This window comes from Gastrolobium bilobum, unplaced genomic scaffold, assembly GCF_033153095.1.
Source record: "Gastrolobium bilobum isolate Gb01-03AN ecotype WA unplaced genomic scaffold, APGP_CSIRO_Gbil_v1 utg70919, whole genome shotgun sequence".
Lineage (NCBI taxonomy): Eukaryota > Viridiplantae > Streptophyta > Magnoliopsida > Fabales > Fabaceae > Gastrolobium > Gastrolobium bilobum.
In genome coordinates, this window is record NW_026899490.1 from 2,411 (window position 1) to 17,144 (window position 14,734).

The following is a 14,734-nucleotide window of genomic DNA, read 5'->3' on the forward strand; positions in this document are numbered from 1 at the left end:
GGTGCAATGACAAGGCAAAGGCAAAAGCTGTGAGTAATATTTATTTTTACACCAAATGTTTACTTTAGAAACCTGATTAGTTTCAGTGTACATGAATTTAACACATCAATACTTTCTATGTAAATTTTAGGATGACTTTACGAGACTTAGGGAAGAGAGAGACAGTCAAGTCACTCCAGGAGTGGATGCTAGCAGTGTTGCCTCAGATAATGATTTAATCTTGCAGGCAGCTGGTGGGGTTAACAGTAAAGGACGGGTATACGGTTTAGGTACACGAGGAGGAGTATATAAGCAATCTCGACTCTCCAATAGGCTACCATTTGGAGTGTCGCAGCAGGAGAATGACAGGATGTGCACATTGATTCTACAATTGCAGGGTACAGTTGCACAGCAAGGAGAAGGCTACACAGCAGCAGAAAAAGGTTGACAAACAGGATAGTGTAATGCTTATGATGCAGAGGCGAATGGACACCATGGAGAAGCTTTTGCGAAGGGTTCATGTGGAATTATTAGATACTGAGGATGACGATGAGACTCAGCCCCCGTATCAGGACCTAGGTGATGACCACGATCATGCAGGTCATCCACCAGCATGACTTTTGTATCTTTGTTGGATGTATATGACAGGGACTATTGTCCATAGACTATTTTGATTAGTATATGATAGGGACTTTTGTATATGTATGTCCCTGTTTGATTAGTATATGTCTTGGACATTTATACATATAGGACTCTTTTGATTTGTATATGACAGGGGACTTTTGTATATGTATGTCCCTTTTGATTAGCATATGTCTTGGACATTTTTAGATATAGTACTCTTTTGATTAGTATATGATACGGACTTTTGTATATGTATGTCCCTATTGATTAGTATATGTCTTGGACATTTATATATATAAGACTCTTTTGATTTGTATATGACAGGGGACTTTTGTGTATGTATGTCCATTTTGATTAGCATATGTCTTGGACATTTTTAGATACTCTTTTGATTAGTATATGATAGGGACTTTTGTATATGTATGTCCCTATTGATTAGTATATGTCTTGGACATTTATATATATAAGTCTGTTTTGATTAGTATATGACAGAGATTTTTGTACACATAATTATATTAAAATCATATTATTGTGGTATGTTACTTTAATTATATTTGTTTATCAGGTGTGAAACATAAATTGATATTAATTTTGTAGAGAAAAAATTAATCAAAACATTTTTAAGAATTTTTTGTAGAAAATTTTCGACGGAATTTGTTTTCCGTCGAAAATTATTAAAAGATTTTTCGACAGAATTTCATTCATTTTCCGTCGAAAATTTTCGACAGAATTTGTTTTCCGTCGAAAATCATTAAAAGATTTTTCGACGAAATTTCATTCAATTTCCGTCGAAAAATTTCGACAGAATTTATTTTCCGTCGAAAATTATTAAAAGATTTTTCGACGGAATTTCTTTTATTTTCCTTCGAAAAATTTCGACAGAATTTATTTTCCGTCGAAATTTTCCACAGAAATTATTCCGTTGAAAAAATTCGACAGAAATTCGACGGAAATAATTTACGTCGAATTTTTTCGACGGAATTAGAGATTCTGTCGAAAAATTTGTTACCTACGAAGACTTATTCGACGGCTTCTTTTCCGTCGAAAATGTCATTTTCGACGGAATTTTAATCATTTTCGACTGAATTTTTCCGTCGAAAAAAATGCATTTCCTAGTAGTGGATTTTAGTGGATTTTGTGTTAGTGTGAATTTCGTGAGACTTTTTAGTGAGAAATATAAATAGGATATCTCTTCCACGATCTCACCCAACCCCTAGTATTTCTTAAGATTCCTCTATTGCAGTGTTTCTTTTTTCTTTAGCGGGTTGACTCATTCAAAATCGAGTTCCACCATAAAATAACAGATTTTTTGAGCAATTTTCATCACAAAGCAACTCAAAAACAACAACCCAACAAAATTCTAATATAATCCATCTCAAAAATAGCATATTTTTTAGAGCTTTTGGAAGTTTAAAAAACGAGGAAAAACAACAAGGGAACAAAAATTCCCAAACCAATTTTTATATCAATGAAACGATATTGATTTAAAGAAAAATTGAAACTTACTCTCATAATATGAACCTATCATTCGTAGCAATACATTCATGAATGAAATTCTTTCGTTATAGGAAATGATTTCAAATAATTTTTTGTGTATCACTAAAAACTTGCTTTTCAAAAGCCCTAAAGCAATTTGAGGTTTCAATGTATCGATTGAAAATAATTTGAGAAATTTTTTAAACTTTCATGTATTAAAACCCATGAATTCATATTCCAAATTTTCTTATAATACTCAATGAAAATACACATATGATATATGGTTAGAAAACTCTCATCTCGTAAAACAAAAGTCAAGATCAATAGCAAAAAATTTCAAACAAAATTTTATCATAAACTTTAGATTTTATATGCAAAATTTGAAATACTTTAATATAAAAAAATTGTGGGTTTTATAAAATATATACATAGCTCTAATACCAAAGACATTAATTAGTCCTTGATTTGGGATAATAAATTTTTTATCATAGCTATAATAAAATTTCTATTATAATTATGTCATTTACATTAATAATAATTTAAAATTGTCAACTTATTTTTTTAAAAAAATTATATTTTTTAACAAATTAGTACTTGATTTAAATTTGATTAGGACTTTAATCACATTAAATTATTAATACCTCTTCAGATTATGTAATTTACTGCCTGTTTGTATTTTTAATTGAAAATATGTTTAAAATTTTATAATAATTAGATAAATTTTAAAAGAAAATGAAAAATAATAATTTTAGTACTTTTTCCTTGAAAGTCAGAAAGAATAACTAAAAAAGCTCCAAAAAGTTTATACCATAAAAGTGTTTTTTTTTTCAAAAAATTATTCAAATACATCCTTATACTTTGATATCAATTAATTTAACATTTGATTAGATATTATTAATTGCCTCCTAACTTGTGTTCTTGCTTAGAATTCGAGATGGTGTTGAGATTGTTAACATGGCAGAGATTATTTTTCTTTCTTCATAAGAAGCATAGATCAAATAGTGGCTTGCTCCTGTCATGATAAAAGAGTGTTTCCTTTCATGCTAATTGCTACTTGAAATGATCAAACGTTTAAGGGGTGTAATGATTGAGATTTCAAAGTATTTTAATGAATTGTTTTTAGACAAAAAAAAATCCATTGATATTCAATTAGGATTTTAAAAGATTGAAAAAAAGTCACGTGATACTCGATTAAGATTTTAAAAGATTATTTTAGAGTCTGTCCGAATCTGTTGATATTCAATCAAGATTTTAAACTAAGGAAAAATAATCTTGTGGTATTCAAAAATCTGACAATTATAATGGATTTTCTATTGGTGTAAATTTCGTGAGACTTTTTAGTGAGAAATATAAATAAGATGCCTCTCTCACAATCTCACCTTAACCCTAACTCCTAGTATTTTTTGAGATTTCTCCATTGCAGTGTCTTCTTCTTCCTTTGGCAGATCGAACCGCTCGAAACTGGGTTCCACCATGGGAGTTTCGTCAAAGCTCAAAAACAGTAGATTTTTGAGCAATTTTCATCACAAAACAACCGAGAAATAACAACCCAATAAGATTTTAATCTAATCAACCTCAAAAATAGCATATTTTGGAGCAATTTTTGAGAGTTTTCGAAAGTTTAAAAAATAATTTTTCAAGTTATTGGTCGCAATTTTTCTTGGTACAAAAATGTAGTATTTTTGTATTAGAAACAACATAAAACAGTAGAAAAATAACAGGGGAACAAAAAACCCCCCAAACCAATTTTCGTTTTAATTTAATGAAACAAGATCGATTTAAAGAAAGATTGAAACTTTCATAAAATGAATCCTATGTTTCATAATAATACATTTATGAACGAAATTCATTTTCTATAGGAAACGATTTCAAACAATTTTTGTGTCAATAGATCACTAAAAACTTATTTTTCAAAAGCCCTAAAGCAATTTAGGTTTCAATGTATCAATTGAAAATAATTTGAAATTTTTTCTAAACTTTCATGTAATAAAATCCAAAAATTCAGATTTAAAATTTTCTTGGAATACTCAATGAAAACATGCATATGATATATGGTTAGAAAACTCTTATCACGTAAAACAAAGATCCCAAGGTTTACAAGATCAATTGCATAAAATTCCAAACGAAAATTTATCATGAATTTTACTAATTGAGAAAATTATATTATGCTTTACTTTTTTTTATTAATATCATTGCATTTCTTTGTTAATTTTTTTTATTGACTCTTGCAATTTTGAATGTTTGTTAAAAATTCATATGATTTTTAAAAATCTTATAAATCCATATTGTCCTTTCAAATCTTATAGATTCTATTAAAATCTTTTAAAATCCAATTTATGAAATCTTAATTGTAAAAAAATTCTTTTAAAAAAGTCTTTAAAATCCCTTCAATTTAAATAGTCTTTTAAAATCTATAAGATTTTTTATCTCAAAAAAATCTTTTAAAATTCAAATCCAATAGACCCCCTCTTAATTAATAAAAGGTTATTTTTCAGATTACCAAAAAAAAAAAGGTTATTTTTCATAGATTTTAAATATTTATTTTGAAATTAACATTTAATAAATGATTGACAACTTAGCTTTCTACTATACCAATTCTCCAAACTTCAATATTATCTCCACAGCTATCGAATGAAGCAAGGAATGACGCCATCAGAGCTGCTGCTGGTGTTCTACTAGTCCAAAACTCCAAATAACTGAATTTAATTTTGGTATGGACACTATATGGTCGCATAACATTCGAACCACGATCAGACCTTAAATTTTGCTTTACCTTACTTGAAAAACATATTTTGCAAACTACCAAGTAGGCAATGCTGGAGTGTCAGAGATGCCACAACTGGTAGAATTAAAGGAAGACTAAAAACTCTTTTGCAGACTCCCAGCAATCTCTTTTGCAATTTTTATTCATATTGATTGTTAAGTAGCTTATGATTAAATGCATGTTAATTTTATCATTTTTTTTTTTTTTTTGAGTAATTCATATTGTCATACGCTCCTGGACTTTAATAACAGTGGTAATTTTGAAGAATGTTGGTTATATATGGCCACAATTAGAAAGTTCATCACAAAATGTAAATGCAGAAACAAGGTTTTTTTTTTTTTTTTTTTTATGATCACAATAAATTTAATGCCTTAAAAATAATTGATACTTTCAAATTATTAGGCTGAATTGCTAAGATATAGAAAGATTCTCATTTTCTCCTGTCTTTCGCACGACAGGTAACAGAAACGAAATATTCATCATTGCCTCTGGCTGCTGCTCCTTACAGATACAAGTAAATCCTACTATAGGAATATAAGACAGCCTCCAGTTTAGCCGTAAGAAAGTATACATCAAACGAGATAATTTTATCTTTTAGTGATAACCAAATGAAAGAAAGTTTTGATGGATATGACTATTAACTAGCACCAAAATCAAGTTTATGAATATTCACAAAAATACTAACTAGTACCAAAATCAAGTTTTGGTGGGTTGGGGGGGTATGAATATTAAAATAGTTTTCACTGGATCGACAAATATACCCATTGAAACCAAACTACACTAATCTATTTATGATTTATCGGCCTTACGCGTTTACCAACTTAAGCCAAGAGGACAATTTCACCACGCGAACCTGCCATCAATAAACCCAAAAGAACAATGGTCATTTTACTTACTAAATTATGGTTCGAAATTTATTAATGAGTAGATGGGGTTGCTTATCTGCAGTACATTTCTCATAAATCTCTTTCACGAGCTGTAACATTGAATCAGTATCTTCAGCCAGCCTTGAGATTCTTTCCACCTCCTTCACTGCCTCAGCGGCCAAAAATGATTTGTTCTCCGCATCAGCAACTCTGTAGGCTGCAGTATCAGCGGCATCCTTTATTGTCTCTATAGATGTCAATAAACTAGAGGCTGGTGATTGCCGAGGCCAGACATCCTCTTGTTTTGGAGCAGGTGATTTTGGTGCAGTTAATTTCGTCCCCGTTGGGGTGTCCTTTTTTATCTTGTAACAATTCTGTACCTGCAAGGGATGTAAATAGTTGGGAAATCCATGTAGAATCAAGAAAACAAGTTTCAAGATCATTCAGCTTAAATATATGAAATTTTAGCATATGTGCCATGTGTGCAGAGTCTCCAAGGAAAGATAGGTGTATAGCCTGTGGGCAGCGACAATTTTCTTTGGAATAAAAGATTTCTTCTTTATCCTTTTGACGAAAAGGAGTACAAAGAAAAGGAGGATAAGACATGCCCCTCATAGAAGCTACAAAATTAAGAAAAGCAAAGCACAGTATCATTACTAATACAAAATAGCTCTTCAATAGTGGCATGTCTAGCAAAAAAATAAGGGGGAAGGGGGAAGGGGGAAGGGGATATTGACAGTTATTGACCGATTTTGGAGAGAAAAAATTGTGTGGATGGAAAATATTTACCGTTGTGGTGTTTGTAGAGATGCTGATGCTATGGGCACCTCTCTTTTACATTAAAAAAAATCTGTAGAGCGCCACATGGCCCAATGAGGTGGAAGGCATTGCAGCCTCAGCACCTTCCACTCATTGGTCCCCATGGCACGCTGCAGTGAACCCATTCCCATCCAATGATACCATATCTCAACTTTCCCGACTGGGTACCAAGCAGACCTATGAATACACACTCGAGCTTGCTTACAGTTGCAATAACTCAAAACAATAATCAAAACTTGAAGGCAGAGAAGAGAAGGGGGAGGGAGGAGGCGGGCAATAGCTAAATAAAATTTATGAGATTACCTCATCTCCGTTATTCGAACAGCTTGTGATTCTGAGTAGTGGGTTTCCGAGAAGGAAATCAAGGGAGTTGTGCCAAAGAAGAGGACATGTCAGATCACAAGTACTTTGTGTGGAAAAAACCAATGGCAAAATTAGCAGTAAAACATGAGAAGTTTGGTGAAAATAGGGGTGATGTTGGAGGGAACAGAGGAGTGGGAACAAATTTGAGGAGGAAAAAAACATATGTACGAGAAGAGATTAGATTGAGAGAGAGAGAGAGGCTGTGTTGTCTTCAGGGATTCCTCAGAGAAGAGAAGACCAGTATCTTGCAAAAGGACATCAGCATGTCATACGGACCAATAAGGTGGAACATGCTAGTTGGGTCACGTGGCACTCTGCAGGATTTTTTTAATGTAAAAGAGCGACGCCCAAATCATCAATCCCTCTCAAAACACCAAAATGGTAAATAATTTTCACCCATGCTCAAATCAAGAAAAAAATTTGAAAAATGGTCCACAACGGTCAATGTGGGAAGGGGGAGCTTACTCTTCAGAAAAAGAAATGATTTCATAATTCCATGTCAAGCAAGTATTAAAGCCTAGTGGCCCTAGTCAACCAAGTAACATGCTTCAAGGATAAAAGCTAAAAGGACTGAAAAGTTTCTTTTATGGTGCAGCAATGCCATATTTATTAAAAAATGGGAATCAGTACGTAAAGGAATGCAGATATATATTATACATAAGGAAAAGCTTCAAGGTTAAAATAATAAAATAGCTATTAACACATATTTCTATAAAAGCATCATAGAGGACTAATTTACCTTTTCAAGTTTCCCTTGACTAACAAGCCTTCTCAACCTTGTACCTAATGCCCTTCTGAAATTATGAGGAACCTTGTGTTTTTGCTGCAGTATTATATGACTCATTATTCCTTGTAAAGTATAAAATAAAAGCAAACTAGAAAATACCCTAGTAGTTAAAAGATTAATACGCATTTATGCACAATAGATGCAACATTGTAAACTACATTTCCACCCCCAAAAAAAAGTCCAGGGCCTGAGCACCGAAAGGAGGAAATTGTAACACAAACTCAATTGTTTTGATTTTGACTGAAATGCATGACAAAATGACCATAACTAACCAATAATATCTGTCTATAGGGCAGAAGATTTTTATTTTCACAACTGGAATGAAAAAGAAAAACTGTAATTGTAAGAAACTAAGAAATTGAGCATATTAATTCGAAATATCATAATAAAATGAAAATAATTTGCACAGGGTCAAAATCCCGGAACATCCTTTAAGTTTAGGAATTGATCTAAATTCTCGAATGTAAAATACAGATGGCAAAATGATATTTAAATTCACTGTTAGAATAGATATGATTAGATATGATTATATCTATTCTAATATTCACAAATGTGTCTTGTGTTATAAGGATCATTTATCCTCATATAAAAAAATGTTTATTACTCTCTTGCAAGACAGCACTGGTGAGTCATAGAATCTAATTGAACCGCAATAAATCCACCCAAGATCTTTAAGCACAATTTGATTTGTAAAATCTTTATGTTATGTAATCTCATAAACAGGGCATTCAATGAATCTACAAAATAGTGATAGCGTGTTACCAATATATAGGAAAAATATAACCCAAAAAAAAAGTCTGACCTCGATGAAACTAACAATGGCATTTATGTCAGAACCATTAGTATCCTTGATTGATGATAGAGCTTCAAAAATCATTGCATTGTACCTGATAAAAATAACGAGAGTACAATCAAACCCTCATGATATGGTCTTAATTGACAGGACAAATAATAAAAAAAAAGAAAGATATATCATATTAAAGGACTACCTCTAATTTATAACATATAATAACTTATGATAATCAACTAGAAATGATGTAACGCACATGCTATTTACACCGTCACGGTGCATAGTGGCCCCCCTCTGCGACCAATGCTATGTAACGCGACGATTTAGAGTTATGGCCGTGATCGCACTGCTACAGTGAACAGGGTGCAAATCCCATATTTGCACCACTGAGTGTTTTGTCCAATGCCAATATAAGGGGGCAAAATCGACTTTCGAACTCTTTTTTTATGTTGTGAACCCTATCCAAAGCTATCTCTCTCACACACAGCCTCTCAGCCCACTCCTCTCTTTGACTCAGTGCTCAATTGAATTTCAACTCCTTTTTATGACAACACTGATATATTACTGTTGTGAACCCGATCAAGCTCTATCTCTGTCACCCACAGCCTCTTTCAACCCACTCCTCTTTTTGACTCAGTGCTCTTTGTCTCTCAGCTTTCAGGCAAGACCATCACACTTGCAGCAGTTTTACGGAAAGCTATTGAGGGTTCGCTCCCTCCTTCGACCCAGTGCTCTCTCCCTCAACCCACTCCTCTCTTCAACTCAGTTGCAGCAAGGCCCCTAGTATTTGACAGTATTTACTATTTAGTTCCTTTCTCTTATGTTCCTTGAATTTTGTTAGTATTTGACAGTGGTTGTATTTCAATGAATTTGTGTTCCGGCTTTCATGTTTGAATTTTTTTATTTTTGAGCTTTTATATATGTGAAATATAATTTAGTATACCATTTACATGTTCACTATAGCGGCTATCGCTATACCACATTATCCCACCACTATAGCGGCTATACCACGCTATCCCACTATAGCATTTTCGGGGTCAGCTGCTATGCGTCACTATCCAAGATTGATAATTATGTAGTTCAATAACATCATATTCCACAGCATCACGACACCATGTTAAAAACAGATCTCTCCATCATAAAATACAATAATTGGTAATTTATCCTATCAAAATTGTGTGGAATTCATGATGCAAAACTATCATTGTACTTCAATTGTGTGGAAATTCAGGATTTTTAAGGAAAATACATCTCTAATTAAAGTTGTTACGGGTATGGGATATGATTGTATTCATGGCATCTCTTTGGTGCTCACTGCTCAGCGTGTAAATTCTTCCAAGTTTTTGTATGCAATAGAGGGAGGAATTATTTACATTTTGGTGATTGTGCTAAGTTTTTGAAATAAATACACAATCCTGTAATCCTTCTTACCCAGTAACAAAATTTCGGTTTTTAACCAAATGATGATAGATCAGTTGGCAAATGGGAGCTGAGCAGGTGGGGTAAAAGCATGTATTCAATCCTTCCTAGTACCATCTTTGAGAGCAGTACCATCTTTTGGAAGAATTTAAAGCCTTAATTATAGACGCCCCAAACTCCGGATTAGTCCATAAGGAACCTATAGAATTACAAGGGGCGAGAAATCCAAAAAAATAAAAAAAATTCTGTTTTTACACAAACCATGTAGAATGGGCGCACACACATTTAATACTCAATGGTAATATTGCATAGAGAGGGAAAAGAGGTTTATACCGAGGAGGACTTTGAGAAGGATGATCAGTTTGAGTTTGAGGAGCAGGAGCAGCATTTTGTGGAGCGGCAACTGGAGCTGGAGTTGGAGCAGGAGCAGGAACTGGAACAGGAACTGGAACTATTGCTTTGATCTTGGGAGTCCTAGACTTATCTTTAGATCCTTGACCATTGCCAACACTTAAATTTCGCCATTTATCCTGAACAATCATAACGATTTTATTTTGGATTTTTAAAAAAAAAAAAAAAAAACCTAAACCTAACCCTAACATTAACATTAACCCTAACCCTAGATTGAAAAATCCTGACCTTAAGGTCGATGTTGGAACGGCTAGTGAGGAAAGGGGCGAACTCGGGATCTTTGAGGATGTTCTTCCACTTGCCAGCACCGTGCTTCTGCACGCCGCGATGCAACGCGTCTTCTTCATCCGCCGTCCACTTTTGCTTCTGATTTCCCATTTCTGCTCTGCTTCGATTCAACTTTTCAACATAGAATTAGAACCCAATATATATCAACCATGGTCCATGCGTTGCGTTGCGTTTCCAAATTCAATTCAATCGGGAGTTACTTTTCAATGACAATTTAAATTTTTTTGGATTCAATTTTTTTTTTTTTTGGTACATTTTTTGGATTCAATTTAATTAGCTATTTTGCAATATCTTCCTTCCTTTTCCAACTTATCGCGTTTGGTAGGCACTATTCTTAGGATTTCGAGAAATTAAATTTTTTTAAATTTTTAATTTTCAGATATTATTGTAAACTGATGGTAAAGATTATATTTTTAAAAATCGAGATTTTCTTACCAAACACTCGAAACAGTGATCATTTTGCCACGTTTGGACAAAAAAATTACCAGACTGCCACGCCAACAGTAAATTTTGCCAAAATGTCATGCGGCATAATTCGCTACACAGTTTAGCGAATTATGCATGCAAGTAATTCGCTACACAGTGTAACAAAGTATGTCACGTCAGAACCAAAAATGCCACATGTCAAATTTTGAGAAATTCACTACCCTATGTAGCGAATTTCTCAAAATTTGACATGTGGCATTTTTTGGTTCTGTGCATTCTGACGTGTCATATTTCGCTACACTGTGTAACGAATTACTTGCATGTATAATTTGCTACACTGTGTAGCGAATTATGCTGCATGGCATTTTAGCAAAATTTACTATTGGCGTGGCAGTCTGGTAATTTTTTTGTTCAAGCGTGGCACTTTGGTCACTGTCCCCAAACACTCCTTAAACTCTGCGATGAAAAAAATCATAAATAGCAAATATTCAATAGTTTGAAATTGATAATTGTTATTATTAATTGAGGGAGATCAACTTGTATATTTAATAAGATTTATATTTATTATGATCTCACTTACATTTAGTATTTTATTAATAAATTAAAGTCGATAAATATAAATAAAATCACTAATTAATAATTAACAATTAATATAAGACTTAAATATATCTAATACAGTGTAAGTTAATCTTTCTGCTCTTAATTATATTATTCTTTATTTATTAATTATTTATAAAAATTTAGCTAAATTGCATTTAACTACTGCATTATATTTATATTATGATTCTTTCCTTTAATAGGTGATTCATTAATCAAATTATTAAATTAAATTATTTTTTTTGGAAACAAATTATTTTTTCAAATCTACATATACGGACATGGCACTTTTGGACATAATAAGGTGTTAACTATCATAAAAAACTAAAAGTGTGAAGAAGCACATTACAGTTTAAAGGATTTATATTATTTTGCAATAAGATTGAGTATAAAAAATATGAATTTATTCAGGTAAGAGATAGAGATCAAAATTCAATGCAATTGTTTCGACAAGAGGTATTCGAGAAAATTATTTTTTAATATTTATGATTTGTTTTGCAAAAAGTAGATAAATTTATGAGAATGTAAGCTATCATCCGAGCAAATTGGAAAGAATGATGCAGTGCATCATCATTTTTATGTTATTGTAAAATTACTTTGAGACTAAAAGAAAAGTTTTATAGAATAACTATAAAGCATCCAGTATTATACAAAGTTGAATGTTGGCCATAACACACAAGTGTGCAAATATAAAATGGGGGCTTTTTGACCCTTATGACCCTTAATTAATAATTAATTATCAAATTGTCCTTCATTCAAAACTATTTCGAAAATTTACCCTCCCTAACAAACATAACACCAATCTGCCCCTGTTTGACCGTTGACCACGAAGCCTACCCGGGTACACCATTACCTACCCGGGTAATTTTTGAAAAAAATTTATCTACCCGAGTATGTAGGGGTGTACCCGGGTAGAGTTCTTGAATCTGGGAAAATGGTTGAATTATTTACCCGGGTATGGATCAGTGTACCCGGGTAAATCGCGTCCAGAAACCCCAATATGTATGGGTTTCGGCCATTGTTGCGAGGTATAGGGTTTTTGAAACTCCAAATCTCTCTCTCTTACCCTCTCTAATCCGAAACATCACACATATTTTATCTCATCATTTCAGAAAGCTGAATCTTGGTGGGACATTGAGATTACATCTCCACACTCCCATTTTGTGCTCAAAAATCCGAACCAACCTCCAAACCCAAAACCTAGATCTAATTTTTGTGTGAAAGATGAGTTCAAGTCCAAACATGGTTCCTATAGTTATTTACTACAATGGGAGGCATTTTGAAGGTCCGAATGGTGTCCGATTTGAAGGAAAAACAAAAACGATGAAAATCAAAGTGGGCACTACATGCAATGAACTGAAGGAGAGAATTCTTCAAAAAATGGGGTCAGAAGGCATACATTCCATCCACCGCATGATAGCCAGGTTAGAGACTGTAGTGGATATGGATACAATATACTACATTGGAAACGATATAAATGATGATGAAGATGTGGAGTTCGTAACAGATGCGTTTGTTGAATGGAAAGTATTAAAATATATTGAGATATATGTTGAAGTTGATGTTGGACAATCTTCATCTTTACCGGTGCATACAACCACTACTACACACTGTACCGGTCAAGAAGATACAGTTGTACGATCTTCTGCACCTCCTCAGGTAGCATTGGATGAGGATGAAGAGGATGAAGACGGGGACTATGTGGACAGCGAAGATGAGGGAGAACCTGAAAGTGCTATTCCAGAAGGTGATTCGTCAGACACTGACGTGGACGGTAATTTTGAGGCTGACATGAGCGCCGTAAGTCTCGGTACCCCAGCCTTGTCACCACTTCATGTCGACCCAGTCAGTAGTGGTAAGTTATTAAATTTGAACATTTGCTTTAGACAATTTATTATTTGTGGTGGTATTCATTCAGACAAATGAGAGTTGATCTTTAGATGCAGGGTCTGAGGAGCCATTCTGGAATGAAAGCCAACATTATTCATTCATTAACTGGGCGCACCCTAATGACGAGTTGGAGATCCTATATGGCGATGATGACTTGCACGGAGGTTGGAAGTTAGGAGATCCGTTATTTGTGCAACAAGAATTTGGGTCCAAACCAGAATTGCAACATGCTGTGAAGATACATTGTATGAAGGGGCGCAGGACAGCCATAGTTGAAAAAAGCGACGAGTCAAGATTTGTTATGAAGTGTAAAAACCATGCTGATGGTTGTCCCTGGTATATGAGGGCAATTAAGCCGAAGAAGGGAGCTAATTGGGTGGTCCGTAAATGGGGTCAAGGTCACACATGCCTAAATCAAGGCCTAGCACAGGATCATAGACAATTGGATTCAAATGTCATTTGTGCGGCTATAATGAGTATGTATTCTACTGTGTATTTAATGATTCAGATTAATTGAGAATATGGTAAAGTTATTTTTTTTTCCAGATATGTTAAAGGAAGATCCATCCACAAGACCAGCTCTGATACAGGAGAGGATACAGGGAACATATGGATACAACATAACGTACAGGAAAGCCTGGAAGGCAAAAATGAAGGCCATCGTTAAGTTGTTTGGTGACTGGGAGAAATCGTACAGATTCTTGCCAAATTGGCTGAAGTATATGACGGAGGTGAATGTGGGTTCTGTGTTCAAGCTTGATACAAATAAATGTTTTGATGAACGTCGGGTTTATACAGACAGGGCCGTATTTCAAAGGGTTTTTTGGACATTTCACCAATGCATCGAAGCATTCAAACACTGCAAGCCTATAATTCAAATTGACGGCACTCATCTGTATGGGAAGTACAGAGGTACTCTATTGATTGCAACATCTCAGGATGGAGATGGATTTCTGCTCCCTATTGCCTTTGCTGTTGTTCCTCCAGGTGAGTAAATAATTTTGCTTTGGGGTATGTGAAAGCATGTGACCCTTCCGCCACTTGCTCGTGCTCTGTCTATATCCTCTAAAGTCAGTAGTCAGATCATATATGGATGCCATGACATGATCAAGTGTCCATCCACCCTCAGGAGGAGCTGGTGGTCGCCGACTGCGGGTGGGACGTGTCGGTCTGACATCAACCTCAGCAACGCCATCATCATCGTCATCATCATCAAGGCCTACATCATAAACCAT

The 14,734-nt window shown here is 34.0% G+C and overlaps 1 protein-coding gene across 1 annotated transcript; it reads right to left on the reverse strand.

Moving 5' to 3' along the window:
* Positions 1-5,452: 5,452 nt before the first annotated feature.
* LOC133290641 (telomere repeat-binding factor 4-like) lies at positions 5,453-10,849 on the reverse strand. Its single transcript, XM_061488755.1, has 6 exons — positions 10,527-10,849; positions 10,221-10,417; positions 8,481-8,565; positions 7,631-7,714; positions 5,795-6,089; positions 5,453-5,696 (listed from the first exon to the last, which is right to left on the reverse strand). Exons 1-6 carry the CDS (start codon positions 10,674-10,676, stop codon positions 5,665-5,667), a joined length of 843 nt encoding a protein of 280 aa, XP_061344739.1. The 5' UTR covers positions 10,677-10,849; the 3' UTR covers positions 5,453-5,664.
* Between the last annotated feature and the right edge of the window lie 3,885 nt (positions 10,850-14,734).